At 38.4% G+C, this 22312-nt stretch overlaps 2 protein-coding genes across 3 annotated transcripts; one reads left to right on the plus strand and one right to left on the minus strand.

The window, feature by feature from the left end:
• Positions 1-1855: 1855 nt before the first annotated feature.
• Positions 1856-11255, minus strand: LOC128509735 (lysoplasmalogenase-like protein TMEM86A). Its single transcript, XM_053481573.1, has 4 exons — positions 11112-11255; positions 7576-7840; positions 6977-7400; positions 1856-5227 (listed from the first exon to the last, which is right to left on the minus strand). The coding sequence occupies exons 1-4, from the start codon at positions 11130-11132 to the stop codon at positions 5185-5187; spliced, it is 753 nt and encodes a 250-aa protein (XP_053337548.1). The 5' UTR covers positions 11133-11255; the 3' UTR covers positions 1856-5184.
• Positions 11256-12885: 1630 nt separating this feature from the next.
• spty2d1 (SPT2 chromatin protein domain containing 1) lies at positions 12886-19375 on the plus strand. 2 transcript variants are annotated; one of them, XM_053491025.1, is made up of 6 exons: positions 12886-13437; positions 14498-14612; positions 14706-16097; positions 18264-18420; positions 18513-18590; positions 18901-19375. In XM_053491025.1, exons 1-6 carry the CDS (start codon positions 13378-13380, stop codon positions 18998-19000), a joined length of 1902 nt encoding a protein of 633 aa, XP_053347000.1. In that variant the 5' UTR covers positions 12886-13377; the 3' UTR covers positions 19001-19375. The 2 variants fall into 2 exon arrangements, with proteins under 2 accessions (XP_053347000.1, XP_053347001.1); XM_053491026.1 differs by lacking the exon at positions 18901-19375 and adding an exon at positions 18721-18894.
• The last annotated feature ends 2937 nt before the right edge of the window (positions 19376-22312 follow it).

A 22312-nucleotide genomic window follows, 5' to 3' on the forward strand; every position in this document is an offset into this window, starting at 1 on the left:
ATCCAAAACTTTAAATATCCTCTAGAGTCTAGACCACTGTTAATTCTGTTATGAAAAATTAAAAGAATATGACAGAATCATAAAGAAAAATAATTTTTTTCTAACCAGCTGATTTGGAATCTCATGTAAGTCTTTTTAATCTCTACAATATTGCAATACTGTGCAAAAGACCTGAGTCACCCCTCATTGTGTCATATTACAGTAAATCTAATGTAATTATTTGGATTAAATAATAGAAATGGAAACAAATGTTTAATTGCAACAGGCTGCAAAGTGCCTAAAGATACACCTTAATTTTTTTTTTTTTTTTATGCAACAACCTCATCAGCAACCTTATTTTTCTTCTCATCTGTTTAAACTACTCAGCATTCAGCATCATCAGTGTACTAATCACCGGCCTGATCATCTGTCATCATCTGCACCTGTTTCTCACTGGTTCATGTCATAAGTAAGATTGATTTCATTCCTAAATGATTCATAGTTCACCATGTGGCTTAAAAAAAAACAAAGAAAAAAAAATTCTCTGAAATTGGTCAGGTAGGGACCTGAAAATGAGGGCCAAAAGGAAGCCTTGAGAACTACTCCTTAAAAATACAAGCGATTCTGGCTCTTTAAAACCGGAAAATTACATTTAGGCATTTGGCAGACACTCTTATCCAGAGCGACTTACATTTTTATTTCATTACACATCTGAGCAGTTGAGGATTAAGGGCCTTGCTCAAGGGCCCCAACAGTGGCAACTTGGTGGTTGTGGGGTTTGAACCTGGGATCTTCCGAACCGTAGTCCAATGCCTTAACCACTCTTGCACAGTACAAGGAATACTTATGCTGCATGATATTTTATGTTTCGTTGACATGATTGTAATTTTTTTCTTTGACCACAAGAAGGCTTGTAAAGGTGAATTGATAAACTGTTACATATTCGTGCCGTGCAGCTGGCTGTGGCATCGTGTCAGGGTTTCTATCAAAATTCAGCTCACTAGCAGCCTGATCAGTGCAGCATCCCAGACCACAGTGGTTTCTTTTAGAGTCCTGAATCTACACAGGAAATCCCTTTTGGCTGCAGTCATATTCCTATTTCTCTTTTATCGGTGAAAGAATGCTTCGTCTGCTGTGTCACTTCCTCATTCTCTTTTAAAATAATTTGATCAAAATGAAAAGAAGTTAAAGCATTAGTAAGCAGAGGAAGTATCACTAAGCCTACACATGAGTGCAGCCATTTAACTGCTTCAGGGCTTAAAATTAGAGAACTATTTAAGACTTTGCATAATGCATTGGGATTCAAAAATGGGATAGTGGTAATCTTGGAGTTTAAGAGCATACACACACAGACACACACGCACGCACACATTTCTGTCACATTCTTGACAGTTTGAGAAATTTGATATTCACCCTGATGGCCTTTTCTGTGTACAGATAAGATGACACTCGGTGGTTACTCGGATAAAAACATGCTCAACTTTCTCAGTGTAAACTATAGGCTCTACATGTTTACCCTTGAGGTGTGCCTATCACAGGGTTATGACTGTTCTTTGGCTGCTTTATCATTTTGTTTTGATGAACCACTTGTATAAAAGTGAAAGTTTAATCGAATGACACATACAATAGATATCCATTGCATTGTAATTGCATTTCTTTATTCTATAGACTGAATCACATTCATAGCAATTTCACTACAGGAAATGAGCAATATGGTCATTTATTACAGAATAGTAAATACAGGAAATAAATGAAACCAGTGGACATGTAGAAAAATAAGGCAAAATACTGAAACATATCTAACAACTCAGCAAAGATTAACAGTATTTACTTATAACACAATCCCTGCTTTAGAATGGACAAGATTATTGTGACACTGTGGATGCATACTGTACTTTAAAGTTTTAGTACTTAAAGACCACCTTTTAATTTAAATCTTCAAAATCAACATTTACAGTCATGACCAGTTCTAAAGAATCTTGTCCTTTTTTTTTTGGTAGTTGAAATATATATATATATATTTCTTTTAATTAAATTTTTTTTTTTTTTGCTTAATTTGTCCTACTTGACCTGGTGACCACAGCAATTAAATCAATCACAACCTCAAGCAAAAAAATAATATGATCTCCATACACAAAGCAGCATACCTTTATGCTTATAAACATGATTTTAACTTTTTTTTTAAGTATTAAGGTTAGTGATGATGGCAGGCCACAGGTACTGTATGATAATAGAAAAAAAAAAATAAATAAATGAAATCAGATTTTATGTAAAAACAAATAAGATATATAGAGACATTTAGGCTCAGAATCCTTATATTTGTTCCCAGTATGTACCAAGGATAATATTGCTAAGACTTAAGTGTCCCTGTTCTAAAACACAGTAACTTGAGTAAAAGGTAACACTCCAAGCAGATTCTCGTTTATGGACGCTTTTAGATATCTGATGGTTATTGAAAATGTATTAAATTATTAGTATTTATAGTAATCATTAGTATTATATGTAGTTACCACATTACGGAAAGTGGTTTAAAAAAGCAACATAACAAAAGAAAAGTTTACCCAGTATAGTAAAGAGAGCTGGTATACACAGATACTGTCATCAACACTTCATTCATACTGTGTTCCTCTAAACCTCTTTGTCTGCATTTACTGTACAACCAGTAACAGTAGACGTGTTGACATAAAGTGATGAGTTGTAGCAGGGGTCAAATGGGGCCTTCTGTGAGCTCAAAGCCTGATGGAAAGGGAATCTTCCCTCCTGTGTTGTCCTACATATCCTTATTCAAAAAGCCCCTCACAACGGATTGGGTTTCCGTTGTGAGGGGCTGTTCTCTGTTCTCTGCTACAGTACAGCCTCTAAACAAAGGCTAGATTATTTGAGGATAGGCTGTTTGTCTGAACCTGTGAACCTGTTCAGTTCTTGGGGGACAAACATGCAGGGGATCGAGCGTTCATTACTTTCTGGAAGCAGAAGAGAGACTTAGATCGGTTGCAATTAATACATAAGGCTCTACACCTAAGTTCTTTTGGATTGTTCACATACAAAAACATGTAATCACATTACATAGCCTGCGTTCAACACTCTGATTTAACCTGACATCATCTGTGCTTTTACAGATTTGTCTGAAAAAGAACGCCATTTTAACACACAGAGCCATTTTAAAAATCCGATTGTTAACCCGACCTTAGAATAAAAATTTGTCATCCCTTTGTCTCTTGCTCGGATGGAGACTAAACACTGAACTTGGAAAAACAGGACAACACATGATAACTGCAAAGAGCCTTTTTTTTAATGACAATGCAGTAACTTGGCATGCTTTACACTGACTAAGCAAATGTTTTGCTGACCACATGACCGTCTATAGGGAAGATGGAGCTTGTGAAACTGCACACAGCTTTGAACTAAAGTACCCGAACCTGTCGCAATGGTGCAGCAGTAAATGTGGTGCATGTCTGCATTTGGGTGCTCGTGCTTAAGATCGTTATTCTCTGTAGAGATTTAAATCCTTAACATATCTCAAGTTGTCCGTTAAACCTAAATGCAGATGAAGAGGCAGGTGAAATGAACAAAAAAAAAATATGAGCAAATAAAAGATATCCTATAAATCGCTTACTTTTTGTATTGCATTGTTTAATGAAGATATATATTAAATAAATACAGGTAACACACAGCATAAAAGGATAAATATTAAATATTTAAATACAAACATGCCATGAGTAAGTAGGTATGTGTGTGTGATGATTAACAGGGGGATTAAAAACACATTCAGCTGAAACTTGGGGTGACATGCAGGGATCTGCCTGCTACTTTTCTGTAATGGTATAGGGCTTTGTATGCTTAACCGATTATGTATCTTGCCCAAGCATGACAGCTAAACACTTAAAGCACCCAACAGCATTTGCAAGTTTGTTTCCCCTTTTTAGCAGTGGAACAGGAGAAAAGATGCTGATCCCTCTTTTATATATAATTATTTTACCAGACAATTCTGCTACATTACACATCTGGACTGGTAGACTGAATGATGACACTTAATAAGCTGAACAATCCACTGGAAATCAAATACACTGCTAGGGACAGGATTGGATGGATTTTTTGTAATGTGATCACCTTGAGTAAAATCCTCCTTCAAGCGTGGTGAGGAACAGAGCGCGTTAGTGCTTTGAGTATATCTTAGGTTAAGTCTGACACATATTGTATGAGGCAAGTGCCAGCAATTTCCCAGCGTGAACATTAGGTTGGTAAGGCTTATAGGACGTATACAGGGTGAAATCATATTATTAAAAAAAAATCCCCTTATAAATAAATAAATAAAAGATGGATGTGGTTGGTTTGATCAGTATTGTCATTCCTAGATTGTTCATCTCTTGTTTATAGTAGAGAATATTTGACTATCATGAGGATGACATGGTACCACTAAAGCCTTGATTGTACTGTGCTTCCTCTCGAAAATAAAGACTTTTGGAAAGCATATAGCAGACACAAAGAGATGAATTACAAGGTCTGTCCAAATTATGCTTCAGTGCAGTGCAGCTGCGACCGAGCATGCTTTCTGTTCCCACTTGAACTAGGCGGTAAACAAAATACAGTATATTGTACAGTAGGCTATGTATAATTTAATTTCTACAATTAAATGTCTGACTAGATCTGTAAAAAGACACACCTGAATTGAATTAAAGAACATCATTATTTACATCTATGTAGTAGTAGAGCAGTATCATAATGCTGATGATTGACTATCAAGGGATCTTGACCTCTTAAGACCAGATGGTCCTCATTTGAGGATGTAAGTATGATTCTCATACAAGGGCCATCAGGTTATAATTCTATTTTTCCATACTTCTTCCTGCTTAAGAATAATTATTATAAGTTTGCCATAATCGACTGCTAATGAAAAGAAATTGTACACAACAGTAGAGCCCAGGATTAGGTAGTTAAAAAGACACAAGGGGTGGCGACTTTCCTTTTTATCTGGTTTTTGTTTCATGCTGCTGAGCCTGTCTTATGTTACGTTTAGCCCAGTACAGAAGTACAAATATCATCAATACTATTTTTGCATTAAAACAATATCCCTTCAAAAGATATTGAAACATTAACCATAACAATGATGTGAGAATATAGGCATGTCCAAGGTACCTGTGTAAGAGACTGCAGGAGTGTGAGTGCTAGTTCTTAGGAAGGTCGATAGCTTATGTGTAAGTGATTTCAAGAGGTCAGGTACCAAACAAAACCAGCAGTAGAGCAAACACTGTGAAATGAAAGGACAAAGATGAATCAAACAAAACTGCAAAATACTGCCACAGACACAGGATCTGTCAGTCTACAAATGTGCATCAGTATTTAAAAAAAAAAAAACATTGTGGGAAATCCAGCACCCTGAAATAATTGGGTCCCAGTATAGAGAATATATACTGTATGCAGGCCCTGGTATTCGTTTCACACCAGCATGTAACTAAGACTATGATCACATTACAAGCAGCATTGTTCAATTCCATTTTTTTGCATTGATTTGCATATCATAACGATTCGTTCACATTCACAATTACAACTGACTTTTATCCGACTCTAATTTGGACGCTTCTGTCCCCTAAAACGGCACCCATGCATACATTGAAACGTCTTTGCTCTCCTCAACTAGGTTAAACACTTTATATTTGTGCGACCACTATTCATACCCCTTGAATTCTGCCACATTTTACCATGTTACATCCAAAAATGTGAATGCATTTAATAGGAATTTTATGCCATAGACCAACACAAAGTGGAACATAATTGTGAAGGGGAAGGAAAATGATAAATGGCTTTTAAATTCTTTTGCAAATAAATATCTGGAAAGTGTGGTGTGCATTTGTATTCAGCCCCCTTCACCCTGATACCCCTAACTAAAATCCAGTGGAACCAACCGCCTTCAGAAATCACCTAATTATTAATAGGGTATAGAGTCCACTTGTGTGTAATTTAACCTCAGTTTATATACAGCTGTCCTGTGAAGCCCTCAGAGGTTTGTTAAAGAACATTAGTGGACAAACAGCACCATGAAAGCCAAGAAACAGACCAGACATATCAGGGAGAAAGTTGTGGAGAAGTTTAAAGCAGGGTTAGGTTACAAAATAAAATTCCCAAGCTTTGAACATATCACTGTTCAATCCATTTAAAACAAAATTGAAAATCATTTATTATTTTCCTTCCACCTCACAATTATATGCTCATGTTTGGGGTTGCAAATACTTTTGCAAGGCATTTTATTCATTTCAATTAACTGAGGCAATTTTGACAAAAATATGCTTTGCTCTGGAAGATGGGAAGCAGTTTGTCAGAAATTAAATCCCTGCGCTGATTTAAAAGGGAAGATGAATTCTGATCAGACCGTTTTCATTCAAGTTGCATGAATAGGTATCGGATCTATACCCGAAAGTGATTCAGATCTGATCTGAAAAATATCATGTTTGTGCGTTCAGACAGCCTTAAAAAAATCAGATCTGTGTCACATTTAGATATAAAATCGGATTGGAGTCACTTCAGGTGGGTAATGTGAACATAGTCAACAACTTCCATTTTTTCAGACCAGCTGAGACTTTAAAAGAAAGGTAAAGGAGGAACATGAAGTAGGCATTGTTGGTGCTGAGCGGAAATTAAAGTGACGCTATTTTTAAACAAAGCTATTTTGTCTACTCCTTTACAGATAATCTAATCAAGGCGTTGTGTTCTTTTAGTTAAGTCTTTCCTTCTCACTTTTATGTTGTGCATGACTTCTAACACTGGGCTCCAATATTAAAAGTGTAGAAAATAGACTCCAGAACAGGATTCGACCACAAATCCAGCATTAAGTCCTAACATACTCCAGACCCCATAAAATCTCTCAAACAGCAGTCAAACCCCTACAGACACATAAGACAGACAGATCATGCTGAGGAGGGGATGTTTAAGATGAAGAGTTTAGGGGGAATGGACCCAAACTAGTAAAGCCCCTGCCCTTTGCAGGGTTTAAGGCTCTCACACTTTTTTCCTGGCTACGTCAGCATCCTGGCACTCCACGGCCGAAAGGGCGATTAGCATCTGTGCCGCATAGTACGTAGCCATGATGATGGCACGGGAGTGCGGCACAGGGAAGCAAAATTTGTTCACGGCAATGGTGAGATCTGACACCATGAAGAGAACAGCTCCTAAGCAAGCTGACAGCTTGGTCCATGTCCACAGGTCGTTGGTCAGCTGAACACCAGCGATCGCCCTCCAGCCCATGAAGCCTATCAGAGCGATGTAGACGGCCACCAGGTAGGTGAAGGGGCCGGAAAGATAAGGGTAGAGAAGGCTATAGCAAAGGCCTGAGATAGTGCCGATGACCAGGCCTGCTCGAAGGTTCAGTGGTTTCATCCCAAAAGCAGATGAATACAAGATGTGTGTAATGGCAAACATCAGCAGCCCTGTTACAAACAATGGTTGAATATGTCATGAATTGAAAAAAGAAATGTATATATACATTCAAATGATGCATGTGATTATTGATGAACTTATTCAATTTTATTCAATGGTTCCGCTACCTAAGCCAAGTACTATGTCTGATTACATTATAGAGATGAAGTGAAAAGTCGAATTCACCATGACTGAAGTAACCTTGCTCCTGCCAGATCAGAAAGGCATCGCCGAGAGCTGAGAATATGAGTCCTGCGAGGATCTTTCTAGCACTTGAGTGGGCTCCTAAAAAGCTGATGCCATGAGCCAGCAGGAAGACCCAGAGACAGAAAATCGGCAAACATTTAATAAGGGCACTGAACCAGGATGGGCTGGAGGTGGGCAGCCACAGGACAAAATAGACACAGGTGGCTTTGAAGAAGGGCACCAGTTTCGGGCCTTCACTTTTTACCTGCACAAAACAACAGAACATTTTAAGGAAATACACACAATATTACATAATTATGTACATTTATGTTAAAAGACAGTTCCATTATTTTTATATGAGGTAATCATAATTACATTGTAACTAAATTCTCTGTTTTTAAATGCTAAATATCAATAATAGTTGGAAGAATTACGAATAATAAAGTACAATCTACTGACTTACGAAAAGTTACGAGTGCTTAAACCTGCACACTTGTGCAGATCAGACCAATGGAAAAAATAAACCAAATGTTATTGTTTTGCCAGCAGGAGGGAACTGAGAATCAAATTCAGGGTGTTCTAGATTGCTTTGGCAGTGAACCGATAGAGGAGGTTGTGTGTCAAAACAAACTGCTGCAATTTCACCTTGTACCCAAATCCCTATGAGCAAGTAAATGAGCCGAAGAGGCAGGGTAGGGCAACCCCTGGGGCCAAATCCTAATGCAAGCTCATTCCCTGCATAATTCATAATTATTACATTCTTATGAATTGCCTGTGCCATTGTTAGGCTACAGGTTCCCTCTTTGTTTTCTCTATATGGCAAAAGGCAGATAAGTACTGTACTGCAGAGTGCTTAATAGGATGATAACTGATACAGGATAACTGATACACTTCTAATGCCTTTACTGCTTTAAATAATTAAAACAGCCATAAATATCAGCTGAAAAAGTCGCATAATACACATACACCGTGGAAATGATGCAATGGAAAGTTCCTTCAACTTTAAATTTAATATAAATACTCCAGCGTAGCCAAAGTTTCCAGTTCTATCTTTTCTGCTCCTTAATTTTCTATTTAAAATCCTGATGTTTGTATCATATCAGAACATTTTTAAATCTGTATATTAATAATACATGTGTAAACGTGCACGCAGAGCGAGGTCACATGTCTGTCTAGTCTTACTTTGACTTTGTACAATTTTTTGCCATGCATATGTGCATATATAAATCTATACAGTATTACAAAGATTTGACACCTTTCAAGTGTTGCCTCTGATCATTGCATGTTTAATGGTAAATTATCCTAAGTGAATCTGAATTTGCGCACTGGGATCTGTTTAAGAATTTGGCTGCTTGGCTCTTTAGGCTCCTAGAGGAAATGAGAACTGAAGTAACGTTGTTCCACTGGAAAAAGGCTATTGTTAGCAAAGTATATATTTTAATCAGATTGTACCCCTGCAGCCTGGGAAAGGTCAGAAACAGCTTGAAACAAGACACAGCACTTCAGCATCTCTTTCCAATTATATGACATTTGCTTAAATAAAGTTTTAACAAGTACTTTCAGATTCAGAGTATGAAACAACAATCACTTAGATCAATTATTTGATATTTAGAGAGAAGTAGGCTTTTTACTATGTGATAAGGCATTTACAGTTAGAAATATTCTTTGTTTTAAAGTTATATAAAATGGATGTATAATCACATGGCTTTCAAGGTTTCCAAAGAAATGGACAAAGAGTTTTCAGACAAAAGTCATTCATCAGCTGTGTACACAGCTTTTAAGGATGCAGGAAGTGAAACTAGTACAGATGAAGCAGAACTTTTGTCTTAAATAAACTGTTTCCCTGGAAACGTTCAGTACTTTTTACATGTGCAAAATATACATGATATAGCTATAATAGTATACTATCTTAGTATAATATCTATATTTTCATTCAGATTAGTATGTTCCCCAGATCTAAATCAATATATTTCTTACTTTGGTTTCCTCCCAAAGCCCAAAGAAATGCAAATTAAGTTAATTTGCATTTCTTAATTGTGCGTAGTGTGTTTATTTGTGTTTGTGTGTGTTTGTGTGTGTGTGTGTGTCCTGCAATGGTTGGCGCCCAAAGTGTCCCTAGTGACCCTGTGCAGGATAAGCGATCTAGAAGGTAAATGAATAAACATACATACATACATACATACATACATATATATATATATATATATATATATATATATATATATTATAAGCCCAGTATTAACACGGGTGCCATAAAGGAGTTGGGTAATTAAGGATGATTCCAAGGACCCCTAAAAATGTATGGGTAAAGTTAGGGACCTAGTGTATTAGGCTTTCAAGGGTCCCAGAGTCTCCAGTGGCACCCCAGAAGCAGGTCATTTTACAAAAATGGTGAAAGGTGCTGTCACTTATATTTGCAAAAATTATTTAAATTAAAATAGCAAACACATAATTTGTATATGTTTAGAAAAGTATACATATAGCATGTACTTTAAATCATTATATAAATTTTCTTACTTGAATGTTCAATATTTAATTTGCCAAACTATGTCATTGGTGTCATTGGTGTTACTGTTACACAAAAATAATTTTAGTTTGAAATCCATTTGACAATTTGGAATTGTTCCTGAGGCAATGCTCACTAGATGAAGAGCACTGGACGAATGCGGATTCATAAAACTTACAAGGTAATTATTAAAGTAGGTCTGGGTGTGAAAGAAGAAATATATTTCAGGAGATTTTTATGACCCAAATTAGACCTTTTCTGTAAAATGACCTAAGCTCCATATGTGGCAGGCTGTGATGTACTGGGTGTTCTGATACCTTTAATGTCATGCATGATTGGTGTACACACACACACACACACTATAATCTCAGATCCTTAGTACAGGTTGTTTTCTGCTGCGCGCATGCGTAGAAGCAGATTGGGGCGCACAGGCGAAAGCGGTGTCACATGACCACTTCCTTTCAACACAAACGCTATGAAAGCGCAGCCACAATAAAGAAAGCGTGAGAATGTTCTTTACGGCACAGAACAACCAAAAAGCAACCGTGCCACTTAACAAACTCTTGCTTAGATCCAGAGTTAAGACTAACCTTATTACATAAATACGCTGTAAATGTGTGTAGGTAAAAAAAACACGACATTTATCCTTCAGGTAGATGCAACGAGCCGCAGACCCAAGGGGTGAATAATAAACATGGACACGCTGGGGTCACGTGCTCTCTGTTTTCCGGATGTACAATTCAATCATCATGCGTCTAAGACACTAGCTATATTTAGCAAATTGATGAATGATCCAATGCAAGACGGTAATACTCTGTAGCTATTCCCTTACATCATAATGCATCATGAAAAGCCACAGAGATGTGGAGTATAAAAGCCCAGATGGGATAGAAGAATAGGGACGCAGGTATCCACTTCACCCAATAAGCAATATCAGTAGAAATGGAACACTGTATGTAATGTGTAGTCCGTGATGGAAATAATATTTAATTATATATTTTTTATATAGGAATAATATGCATGCACTTACCACAGTAACAGGTGAAACCATGTTTATATTAGAATTGTATCCGTGATCTGAACAAATGATGTCCAGACAGAAACAACCCTGAATTGAAACGCGACGACAAGTGTATTTGTGCTCCTTTGTGCAGAAATTTGTTTTTGTCTCTTGTTTGGGACAGTTCAGCATCGGGGGTGGAGAGAAATCAGCTGTAAGCTGTGGGTGGGGATAAACAGGAAAGCGTGGATTGGTCGACGGGAAAACATCTGTCCAATCAAAATGTGAGCATGTGAGTGACAGTGCCCGCCCACGCGTGGGAGGGATTTCTCTGGCTTATTTACAACCTCTTTCTCCACGCGCTTATTTAGTGTTTTATTTTTACTTTTATTTTTTTCTATCAAACGCTGTTATATCATAAATAAGGCTCAAAACCCAAAATAAATATGATTAGAAAGCATTATATAATTGTATGTGTTTATATTTTTACAATACATTATAAACAATTCCATGTGTTCTTCCAGAAGGCTGTGTCCGTTTGAAGGCTGTACATTTTGTAGAATTTTATAAGACCAGTATAAGACTGTTCTAATACACTGTTTTTTTTTTTTTTTGTCGGCAATGGCGCAAAAGCTAAAAATGATATTCTAACCGTGGTTGCCAGGTATGCATGGTAGAAACAACAACACCAACAAATTTGTGAATAGAAGAAGTCTTTATTTATTAAATATACATTACAGTACAGTGAAATTCTACACACATTCTATATCCCAGGATATAGATGCCATGATTTGGCATTCTGGATCATATAGGGTGAATGGTCTGGCAAATGAAGGGCGCAACAGTGGTAGATTAGTGGTCACCACCCTTTAAATCATTAACCCAGAGCCCTAAGCACTAAGCCACTGCTGCCTTCATATGGGAGGGATAAATAAATCATCATAAACCAAAGTACATTTAAAAAAAATTAAAAATATTTTCTCAGAGTGTACATTGTTGTAACGCAATAGTTTTCTGCAAAGGTAAGTTTTGGTCTTGCTTTCCTCCCATCATGAGAGCCAGCCTTATTTTGCAAATGTGCTTGACAATATTGTTCCTACAAGAAATGTTCCAGCTGTTCTTAGTGTCATAAAAATAACAACTGCCTGTTGTTATTGGTCTTATTAGTACTTTATTACCTAATTCTCCATGTTTTATTTAATAGTTTTGAAAAAAATCGTTATTCTAAAATGGTTCAGGTTCGATTTCCAGGTCAGGGTCTGTGTCCAAGAAGTTTGCATGTTCTCCCCATGCTTGGTGGATTTTCTTCAGGGTACTCTGGTTTCCTCACACATTTTAAAAACTCTGTGCAAATTATGCTAATGGGTGTTCCTAAATTACCCGTAGTGTGTGTGCATATGTGTGTACCATCCCTGGGATAGACTCCAGGCCCCCCACGACCCTGTATACAGGATGAAGCATTATAGAAAATAAGTGAGAATGTAAAAAATATATCAAAATGTGTATTCAAACTTTTGAGTGGTACTTTAAACAAGAAATAATTATAATATTCTATATAATTCTGAATTACATAGCCAAAGATATTGATATCAAATAATTGCTGAATTACATAAACAAGGTAATGTTAAAAATATAAAAATTATTAAGAAGCACTTATAAGTATAACAAATTCTACTCTTTTAAATAAATACTGTAGGAGGTCAAAGCGGGATCTGGCAACATCGAACGGGTTGGAGAGGATCTCAAACGTCAGCGCTTTTTCTAGGATGTTCGCGACCGGATATGACGTAGATCACTGCTAAGGTGACGTAAGTTAGTTATAAGTTTAGCATTAGAGGCGATGTAGTCTCATCAATCGATCGCATTTGGTATCGTTCGTTTTCCTGTTTTCGGAGAAATTTGGAGTTGCGATTAGATATTTTAAGAGAACGTTAACAGACTTTGTTCGCGTATCTGACACTTTTGGTTGTAAGTTGTGTATCGGTTTCACGTACCTAGCTAGCTCTTAGCTCTTAACTACTAGGCTAGATAGAGCTGAGTGTGTGTAGCCAGCAGGTCGAGCAGCTGTTATCATGACCCGGCGGCTTTGTGCGAGCCATTGAGGGAACACATCTCCTACGTGTGGTTTAAGTTTTCCAGAAATGCTGTCGTGTGAGCTCGGTTTAGGAAGATGAACATATTCGGTTATAAACCTTAATGATCATTAGTGGTAACCAGAGTATTGGTTAGCTAGCAGGCTAGGAGCAGTTAAATTGCGATTTACAATCAGTCGGTGGCAAATTCGACATTTGGCAGGATGGATTTCCACAGCGTGCTCTCCATCGCGTCTCAAAACCAAGGCCTGAGCAACTTACCGGTGAGTTTCTACTCATTAATGTGTGAACTTCTCCCTAAAATACCCCTCAGGCGTCGGTGTGGCATGACTGTGTAACTGTCGCATTCCACTTAATACTTAATATTCAACCGCTACCTGATTATATATATATATATATATATATATATATATATATATATATAGAGAGAGAGAGAGAGAGATTCCGTACAGAAGAAAATCAAGAACCCACTCACGGCTACAGAACAAATCATTCTAATGGTGATTATCCATCTGGTTAAATGTTGAACATATGGTGTGTGCGTGCGTGCGTGTGCGCGCGCCGCTAAACTATACTATATGGACAAAGGTATTTGGTCAAACCTGTTAATTAATGAATTCAGGTGTTTCAATTAAATCAAGGCCCTTTATCCCAAGTGAATGGCAATCTTAATACTTAAGCATACCTTCCTATGCTTTGTGGCAGCAGTTTGGAGAAGGCCCTTTTCATGGTTTCATGAGTTTGGTGTGGAAGAACGTGATTGGCCCATACACTGAACCTTGACCTCAACCCCATTAAGCACCTTCGGGATAAACTGGAATGAAGATTGTGAGCCAGGCCTTCTCATCCAACACCAGTGCCTGATTTCATAAATGTTCTACAGAATGAATGGGCACAAATTCTCACAAACACTCCAAAATCTTGTGGACAGCCTTCCAAGAAAAGTGCTGCAAAAGGTGGACCAACTCCATAATTATAATTATTTGGATACAATGTCATTACAAGTTTGGCCAAATACTTTTGTCCATATAGTGTATTTCATGACTGAAGCCACTTAGGGGCACACAAACTTTATATGCATTGCAGGCTTATTGGGCTTTTGCCTGTAGTGTATGATTACAAGTGTAGGTGTGTTCCCTAGGATAGGCTCCAGGCCGCACATTACCCCCACATATGATTACCAGGATGGATGATTTGCACAATATGCCTCAGTTAGTTATACCGTATTGTTGTGCATAGCCGTTTTTTTTTTTTTTTTTTTTTTTTTTTGCTTGATGGTCATTTTTGTGTCTTTAACATCTTCTATAACTGCTTCATTTGCAGAAGAGGTACAGCTTAAAACCTGGCCCCCCGAAAAAAGACCCAAGAGTCAAAGGTGTCAATTCCTCTGCAGTGCAAGCATACTTGAGAAAGCAGGAGACAGAACATAAAAAGAAAGGTATGCCCGTAAAATCTATTTTATTTTACATTTACATAATTTTAGTTTTACTTTAGATACAGCTTTTTGATGGCTTCCGTTATCTGCATTTAGAACTGGAGAAAAAAAGGCAGAAGGATGATCTCCTGGCTAAGAGAGTGGAATTGAAATCCGACCGAAAGGCACGTGCAATGGCGTCTCGCACCAAGGACAACTTCCACGGCTACAATGGCGTACCCATTGTAGAGCAGCCGAAGAAAAGGAAAGGCAACGATGAAACGTTCGAGGATGAACCAGAAAGCAACAGTGCTTATGATGATGAGGACAATTATGAATATGCAGAAACAGACTCTGAATCTGAACCGGAACCCACCACACCCGCAGTCAGGTTTCAGGAACGCAGTAATGGTTCGACCAAAATGAGCAACACACAGAAAAAAAATAGTGCTCCACCCAAGGCTGCTCCTCCACCTATGAATTTTGCAGATCTCCTAAAGCTCGCTGAGAAAAAACAGTTTGAACCTGTCGAGTTGAAACAAGTAAAGAAAACTGAAGAGAGGCTTCGCACTGCGGATGAAATCAAGGAGTTAGAAATTGAGCGTAAAGCTAAGAAACAAGATAAAGGAAGAGACATTAAGCCAGATAAAGGTTCAGGGTACAAGGATAGTAAATCCAGCACGAATTCTCACAAGAAAAATGTTATTGACAGGGAAGGCACATCGCACAGGTCATCAAGTGAGAAAGCCTCCAGTGGAATTAGCAAAACGCCAAAGCTGCACACACAGGCTGAGCGACTGCACAGTTCTGCCAAATCATCTCATGGATCTAAACCTAGCTCTAGCTCCTCAGGTGCCTTAAGCGGTAAAGCTGCCATGAAGGGAACTTCAGCTTTAGTCAAGCAAACAGGGCACAGGCCCCAGTCTGGTGGAAAGCCAAACACCCCAAGTGACCTTAACTCTAAGAAAGTCTATCCAGGACTACCTCAAGTTAAAATAAATAGTTCTGGGAGTCGAGCTGATGCTGTTTCAAACTCGTCTAGACCGTCAGGTCATGGCCAGTTAAGGGAGATTAAGGGATCTGGGCACACCAGACCTAGTCAGGGTAACACAAACAAGAAAGGACCACCTCAAAAGCCGGGAAAGGCAGAGATGCCACGATCTGTTGGCCCCCCTCCTCCCCGACCAGGTATCAATGGACCTATGAGATCTGCACATACTGGTTCCTTAAGACAAGCAGAATCCCAGCAGCCAAGACCCGGAGGCAGCATGCAAGGACGTCCTGTTCCTGGAGGGGTAAAACCCTCTGCGAATGGACAAGGCAAACCTAGCAGACCATTAAACAGTACAGGACCAGGTCCTGGAAGGCCGCCATGTACTGTTGTATCTGAGACTATTTCATCAAAGAACTTTGCTCCTAAACAAGGAATGCCTGCCAGGCCTCCAGCACCTCAGGGGCCGAAAACAATCATAGGACCAACAGGTCATAGAATTATCGCTAGACCACCTGGTAAGAAGACATTAACTGTCTCATCCTTTTTTTATTTGGGATGTTTGCATTGTTAATTTCCCTGCAATTTGCTTGCAAGAAAGTGTTTTGTGGTTTATTATTCATTCCTATACTTCTGAAGTACAAGGCGCTCGTTGTAACAGCCTACACATGCTTTTAGTCATATACCACACATTGCATGATATTACTAAAAGCGTAGTGCTGATAATTTTGTATTTACATACAAAAGGTAAGCTCAAAATGAGTTTTTATTTTTTATTAAGCACATTAAAGATCCAGAGAACCATCACAAAAGTTGATCTTGAGCTGCGTTTAAAACCCTGATATTTCTTCATTCTACAGTCGTGGCCAAAAGTTTTGAGAATGACACAAATATTAGTTTTCACAAAGTTTGCTGCTAAACTCCTTTTAGATCTTTAAGTTGTTTCTGTGATGTACTGAAATATAATTACAAGCACTTCATACGTTTCAAAGGCTTTTATCGACAATTACATGACATTTATACAAAGGGTCAGTATTTGCAGTATTGGCCCTTCTTTTTCAGGACCTCTGCAATTCGACTGGGCATGCTCTCAATCAACTTCTGGGCTAAATCCTGACTGATAGCAATCCATTCTTTCATAATCACTTCTTGGAGTTTGTCAAAATTAGTGGGTTTTTGTTTGTCCACCCGCCTCTTGAGGATTGACCGCAAGTTCTCAATGGGATTAAGACCTGGGGAGTTTCCAGGCCATGGACCCAAAATTTCAACATTTTGGTCCCCGAGCTACTTAGTTATCATTTTTGCCTTATGGCACGGTGCTCCATCGTGCTGGAAAATGCATTGTTCTTCAACAAACTCTTGTTGGATTGTTGAAAGAAGTTGCTGTTGGAGGATGTTTTGGTACCATTCTTCATTCATGGCTGTGTTTTTGGGCAAAATTGTGAGTGAGCCCACTCCCTTGGATGAGAATTAACCCCACACATGAATGGTCTCAGGATGCTTTACTGTTGGCATGACACAGGACTGATAGTAGCGCTCACCTTTTCTTCTCCGGACAAGCCTTTTTCCAGATGCCCCAAACAATCGGAAAAAAGCTTCATCTGAGAATATGACTTTGCTTTGTTTTGGAGAGAAGTGGCTTCTTTGCTTCCCTTCTTGACACGAGGCCATCTTCCAAAAGTCTTCCCCTCACTCTGCGTGCAGATGCGCTCACACCTGCCTGCTGCCATTCCTGAGCGAGCTCTGCACTGGTGGCACTCCGATCCCGCAGCTGAATCCTCTTTAGGAGACGATCCTGGCGGTTGCTGGACTTTCTTGGACGCCCTGAAGCCTTCTTAACAAGTATTGAACCTTTTTCCATGAAGTTCTTGATGATCCTATAAATTGTTGATTTAGGTGCAATCTTAGTAGCCACAATATCCTTGCCTTTTCACTGGCTTTGAAGCCATTTTTATGCAATGCAATGATGGCTGCACGCGTTTCTTTGCAGGTCACCATGGTTAACAATGGAAGAACAATGATTTCAAGCATCACCCTCATTTTACCAAGTCTAGTCTGCCATTCTAACCCAATTTAATGACATCAATGAAATGCAGTGGAAAGATTTTTCCAAAGTTCATTTTCATGGCAAAGAAGGACTATGCAATTCATCCGGTCACTCTTCATAACATTCTGGAGTATATGCAAATTGCTATTATAAAAACTTAAGCAGCAACTTTTCCAATCTCCAATATTTATGTAATTCTCAAAACTTTTGACCACGACTGTAATTTCTTGAAGACTATAAGCAGTCTTTAGAGGTATGACAAATCTGTGACTGATTCTCAGGGTTAACTTGGGATTGGCAATAGTGTTTCATGCGTTCAGCGAGTAATTCTAAAGCTAAGTCATTCCAGGTGTTAAATATCATTAGCAGGATTTATACTTTAGTTTATAACAAGCAAGACTAGAGAAATGAGATGTTGACTTTGGCAGTAGAGCACCTAAAGGGCAGAATGTTACAACAGTACAGTCTATAGCTTGGCATTTTAGTGTTTCCCTGCCTGTGTTGTGATAATGTGGTGATTAGCACTTTTACAGATGTTATGAAACCAGCATGTTGATGGGTTACCTCTGGCAGAGGAACTATTGGTCCTGTTCCTTTTCCTCATACATTTTTCCCACATGTCCCCCCCCCCCCAAAGGACCAGCGCTACCACCAATAACATCAAACTACAAACGCATGCATGAGGATGAAGAGGAGTATGACTCTGAGATGGATGACTTCATTGATGATGAGGGAGAAGAACAGGATGAAATTTCAAAACATATCCGAGAGATCTTCGGCTATGATCGGAAAAAGTAAGTGTTTATGGTATTGGTATTACAGCTTTTTAAGTTTCATAACTGCATTTTGTATAAATAATGACTCCTCAATGTACTTGCGTTATTAGATACAAAGATGAAAGTGACTATGCATTAAAGTTTATGGAGAGCAGTTGGAAAGATCAGCAGAAGGAGGAGGCGCGAAGGTAAACAAACAATACTACATTTCTTTCTATCATGTTAATGATATTGTGAAGCAAAGGTATACTTATTACCACAATCATGCTTCAAAATGTGTGCCTTTCGTCTGTTCTGCCTGGCACTTACTGCTGGTAGCCTGCGACTGGCTGTGCTCGAGGATGAGGAGGAAGAGCGCCGAGAGTTGGAAGAAATGAAACACAAGGGGAAGAGGAGAAAAATATCGTGAATGATTGAGGGACTGATAACCTGACCTGTTGCGCATCTGGATGAAACTAGTGTGTACCTTAATGCTTCTTTGTTTTTTCTTTGCCTCAGTTTGCGCTTGGGTATCAAAGAAGATGAAGAAGAAATGCGTATGGAGGAGGAAGAGATGAAAAGAAAACTAGCGATGAAAGCAAAACGCAGAAAGACTTGATGTTGGACTTTATTTGCTTGACTAGTGTGGAGTAAAGTCAGTTACATAGAGCAAGCTCAACACTCTTTTTGTGCCATTTTGCAATTAATGTTATTTATTTCAAATTACCAAAATAGGGGATCAGTTTTGCACTACCAAGAGCCCATCTTTAACAGCTGAGCTTTAGAGAACGTAATATATTGTGTGTCACTAATGCCATTTTTTTATATTATTGGTAATGATCATGTAATTACAATCAATAGAACAGAATCAACATCTGCTTTGGTATATGTTCAGGATTTCAAATCTGTTTTATTTTATTAACGGTCTTTAATGATGGAAGAAACATTCTGCAATTTTCGCAATGTATTTTTCTTGTTAAAGAAATTTGACACATTAAGTTGTCCTGTGTGATTAATTACATTTTGATTAATTTGTTGATCAGATCAAAATGTCATCACATCATCAGCATGAAGTGTGTCTGAGTCTGTGTGGTTGACGAGGGATATATATATATATATATATATATATATATGAAATTTTAAGCACAGTACGGGGATTAGACTCTTAGCTGAAAGAAAACATTTGAATTGTGCAAATGTTTTAAAGAAGGATGTGCATCTGTGAACGACAAATACCAGCTGAGGTGACTTAGAATGTTCCCGTGAACATCAAGTGAGTGGAACATCTATGACGTTGCTAACTTTCTGCAAATTTGCGGAAGCATCTGTCAGTGGGAACTGTACGCACAATCATTCACCAACACCACTTGCAGGAACTCCGCTGGGAGTTACTGGCAAACTCCTGACCTTTATATGACCCATGTATGAGAGTTTTATTCTTTAAATAAAATTATGAAAGATTTTTTTTTTTATATTTGTTTTTTTTCTTAATACACTGCAACAATCCCCACTCAAAATTCAGTTTAAAAAAAAAAAGGTAAACTCTGTTCTCCAGAAACTGAAAGGATCATACAAACCTGTTTTTAGACAGACTGGGATGTGTTTAAAGTTGAAGCTACACTAAGATTCTTCAAGTACAAAACAGCAATGTATGGACTGATAAAAAGCCATAAAAGAGGCTAAAAAGCGATATAAAGAAAAAACGGAGATGTTCTACTCTTCTTCCAGGTGGTTATGGGCAAGATCAAGAAAATGATTGTAGACTTGAGAAAGAAGAGGAAAAATCAGCTCCTGAGCTTGAGTTGGAGAGAGTGAGAAGCATCAAATATCTGGGCAATTTACATGAGCGATGGGCTCGTCTGGACACCTAATATCACCCAATTGGTCAGGAAAGCACAACAGCAGCTGTAGTTCTTGAGGAGCCTTAGAAGATCCAGCATGTTCATCAAAGCAACTACAACAACTATTGTACAGCTGCATGGCTGAATGCGTTTTCATCCAGCTCATTATTACTGTTTGCTATGGGAGAGCCACTGTAATGTGCCACAACCACCTACAGAGGGTGATAAAAAATGATGAGATTATTGTCAGGACTGATACTAAGAAACAGGTTACATCTAACATGCAACAGAGGGGTTAACTGAGAAGATCCTGAACTATCTCAACACTTCTTCACTCACAAGTCTTCACTTAAACTACACACAATCATAAATCTGTCCTGCTGTACTATTATATACTACAGTACATATGAATTTATTTTTACTGGCTAGAACAATTATGGATTTTTTTCAAGAAATGACACATGTGGCATTAGGCACAACAACAACAGTCAGTTGTTATTTTAACAAGATCAGCTGTTCTGAGATAGTTTTTACAAGAACGTATCGTCAAGTGCATTTGCAAATTCCACCAAGCACCATGATGAAATCGCTCTCATGAAGACCTTTCTAGGAAAGCAAGAACAAAACGTACCTCTGCTGCAGAGAAGTTGTTCATTTAAAGTTACCAAATTAACCAATGAACAGCACCTCAGATTCGAGCATAAGTAGCAGGCACATCTCAATATCACCTGTTCAAAGGAGATTGTTGCATATTTAGAATGCCTTTAGCCTTGGTTTACAATGTGGAAAGAAAGAAAAAATCAGAAAAGACCACAGAATTAAAAGGTTTATATATTAGGGATTATATATCATGCATCTGTATGGACCCTTTAAAAAACTCCGAAGAGACACTAAAATTTAGATACACTAAGAGATAAAAACCAGTAGCACAGGGTAAATGGAATTTCTGTAGTAAGAACCTGTTTGGTCTGTAGACTCAAAACCTGTGTCTACTGCATAAATGACAACAACTTTCTTTCTAGGCTCACATCTGTAACTCTTTATTTGAATTCTCACTAGTCTGTCATATTTAATTATTAGACCATTAGATCGTCTAGTGTGTCTAGAGAGTTGGGCGTCCATTTATATGTGTGTGGTGGTGTGTTTTTTATATATATATATATATATATATATATATCGACTAGATGGCTGTGTAGATTTTTTTTGCTCGAGGGCTTCAGTGATCCTGGTTGAAGAGACCTGGGGTGCAGTCAGATTTCTAATATATCCAAAAGGTGTTCAGTGGAATTGGGGCCAGGGCACTGTGCAGGCCACTCCACACCAACCTTGGTACACTTACATCTTTATGAAGCTAATATGTGCGCAATAGGACGTCATGCTGTAACATGTTTGGACTTGTTAGTTCCAGTCAAGGGGAATTATAATAACACAGTATATGATAACATCTTATACAATTTGAAGTGTGCTTCAAATTCAACTTTGCTATAGTTTAGGTGAAGAAACACATATAGATTGGATGATCAGATGTGCACAGAATATGTAACATCCAGTAACTAGATTTAAATAGGTCCAACAGCACAGTTGCAGAGTGCACACACACACACACCTATACCGCTTTATCCCCATACAGAGTCATGGGGGGTGACCCACTAAACACAGGTAAAACATGGAAAGTCATACTGACTATCTGACCGTTTGTCTGCTCGCTCGCTGATCTATATTGCTTTATCCTGTATACAGGGTTATGGGAGACTGGAGCCTATCCGAGGAGACTTAGGGCACCTCTGGACAGGGTGTTAATCCATCACACATGCTCATTTACACAGTACAGGCAATTTGGGAACACCAATTAACCTAACCTGCATGTCTTTGGACTGTGGGAGGAAACCGGAGTACCCAGAGGAAACCCGCAGAGCTTGGAGAGAACAAACAAACTCCATGGACAGAACCAGAACCCTCTAGGTGCACCACTACGCCACGGTGCCACCTCCTTTGTCTGCATTAACTGCTTTTATTCTGAAGCTGCATGAGTCATCAGTTGAGTCATTACCACAGACGGATTCGCTGGCTGCACAGATTTGGTCCCTCCG

Source organism: Clarias gariepinus, chromosome 2 (assembly GCF_024256425.1).
Source record: "Clarias gariepinus isolate MV-2021 ecotype Netherlands chromosome 2, CGAR_prim_01v2, whole genome shotgun sequence".
In the NCBI taxonomy this organism is placed as follows: Eukaryota; Metazoa; Chordata; class Actinopteri; order Siluriformes; family Clariidae; genus Clarias; species Clarias gariepinus.

Excerpts from the sequence above, each read along its gene's own strand:
- spty2d1 (XM_053491025.1), top strand. The coding sequence starts at position 13,378 with ATGGATTTCCACAGCGTGCTCTCCATCGCGTCTCAAAACCAAGGCCTG. Across the intron at positions 13,438-14,497 it reads AAGGCCTGAGCAACTTACCG|AAGAGGTACAGCTTAAAACC; the intron begins GTGAGTTTCTAC and ends CTTCATTTGCAG. Across the intron at positions 16,098-18,263 it reads AATTATCGCTAGACCACCTG|GACCAGCGCTACCACCAATA; the intron begins GTAAGAAGACAT and ends CCCCCCCCAAAG.
- LOC128509735 (XM_053481573.1), bottom strand. The coding sequence starts at position 11,132 with ATGGTTTCACCTGTTACTGTG. Across the intron at positions 7,841-11,111 it reads TGGTTTCACCTGTTACTGTG|GTAAAAAGTGAAGGCCCGAA; the intron begins GTAAGTGCATGC and ends TGTTTTGTGCAG. Across the intron at positions 7,401-7,575 it reads GCAAGGTTACTTCAGTCATG|GGCTGCTGATGTTTGCCATT; the intron begins GTGAATTCGACT and ends TGTTTGTAACAG.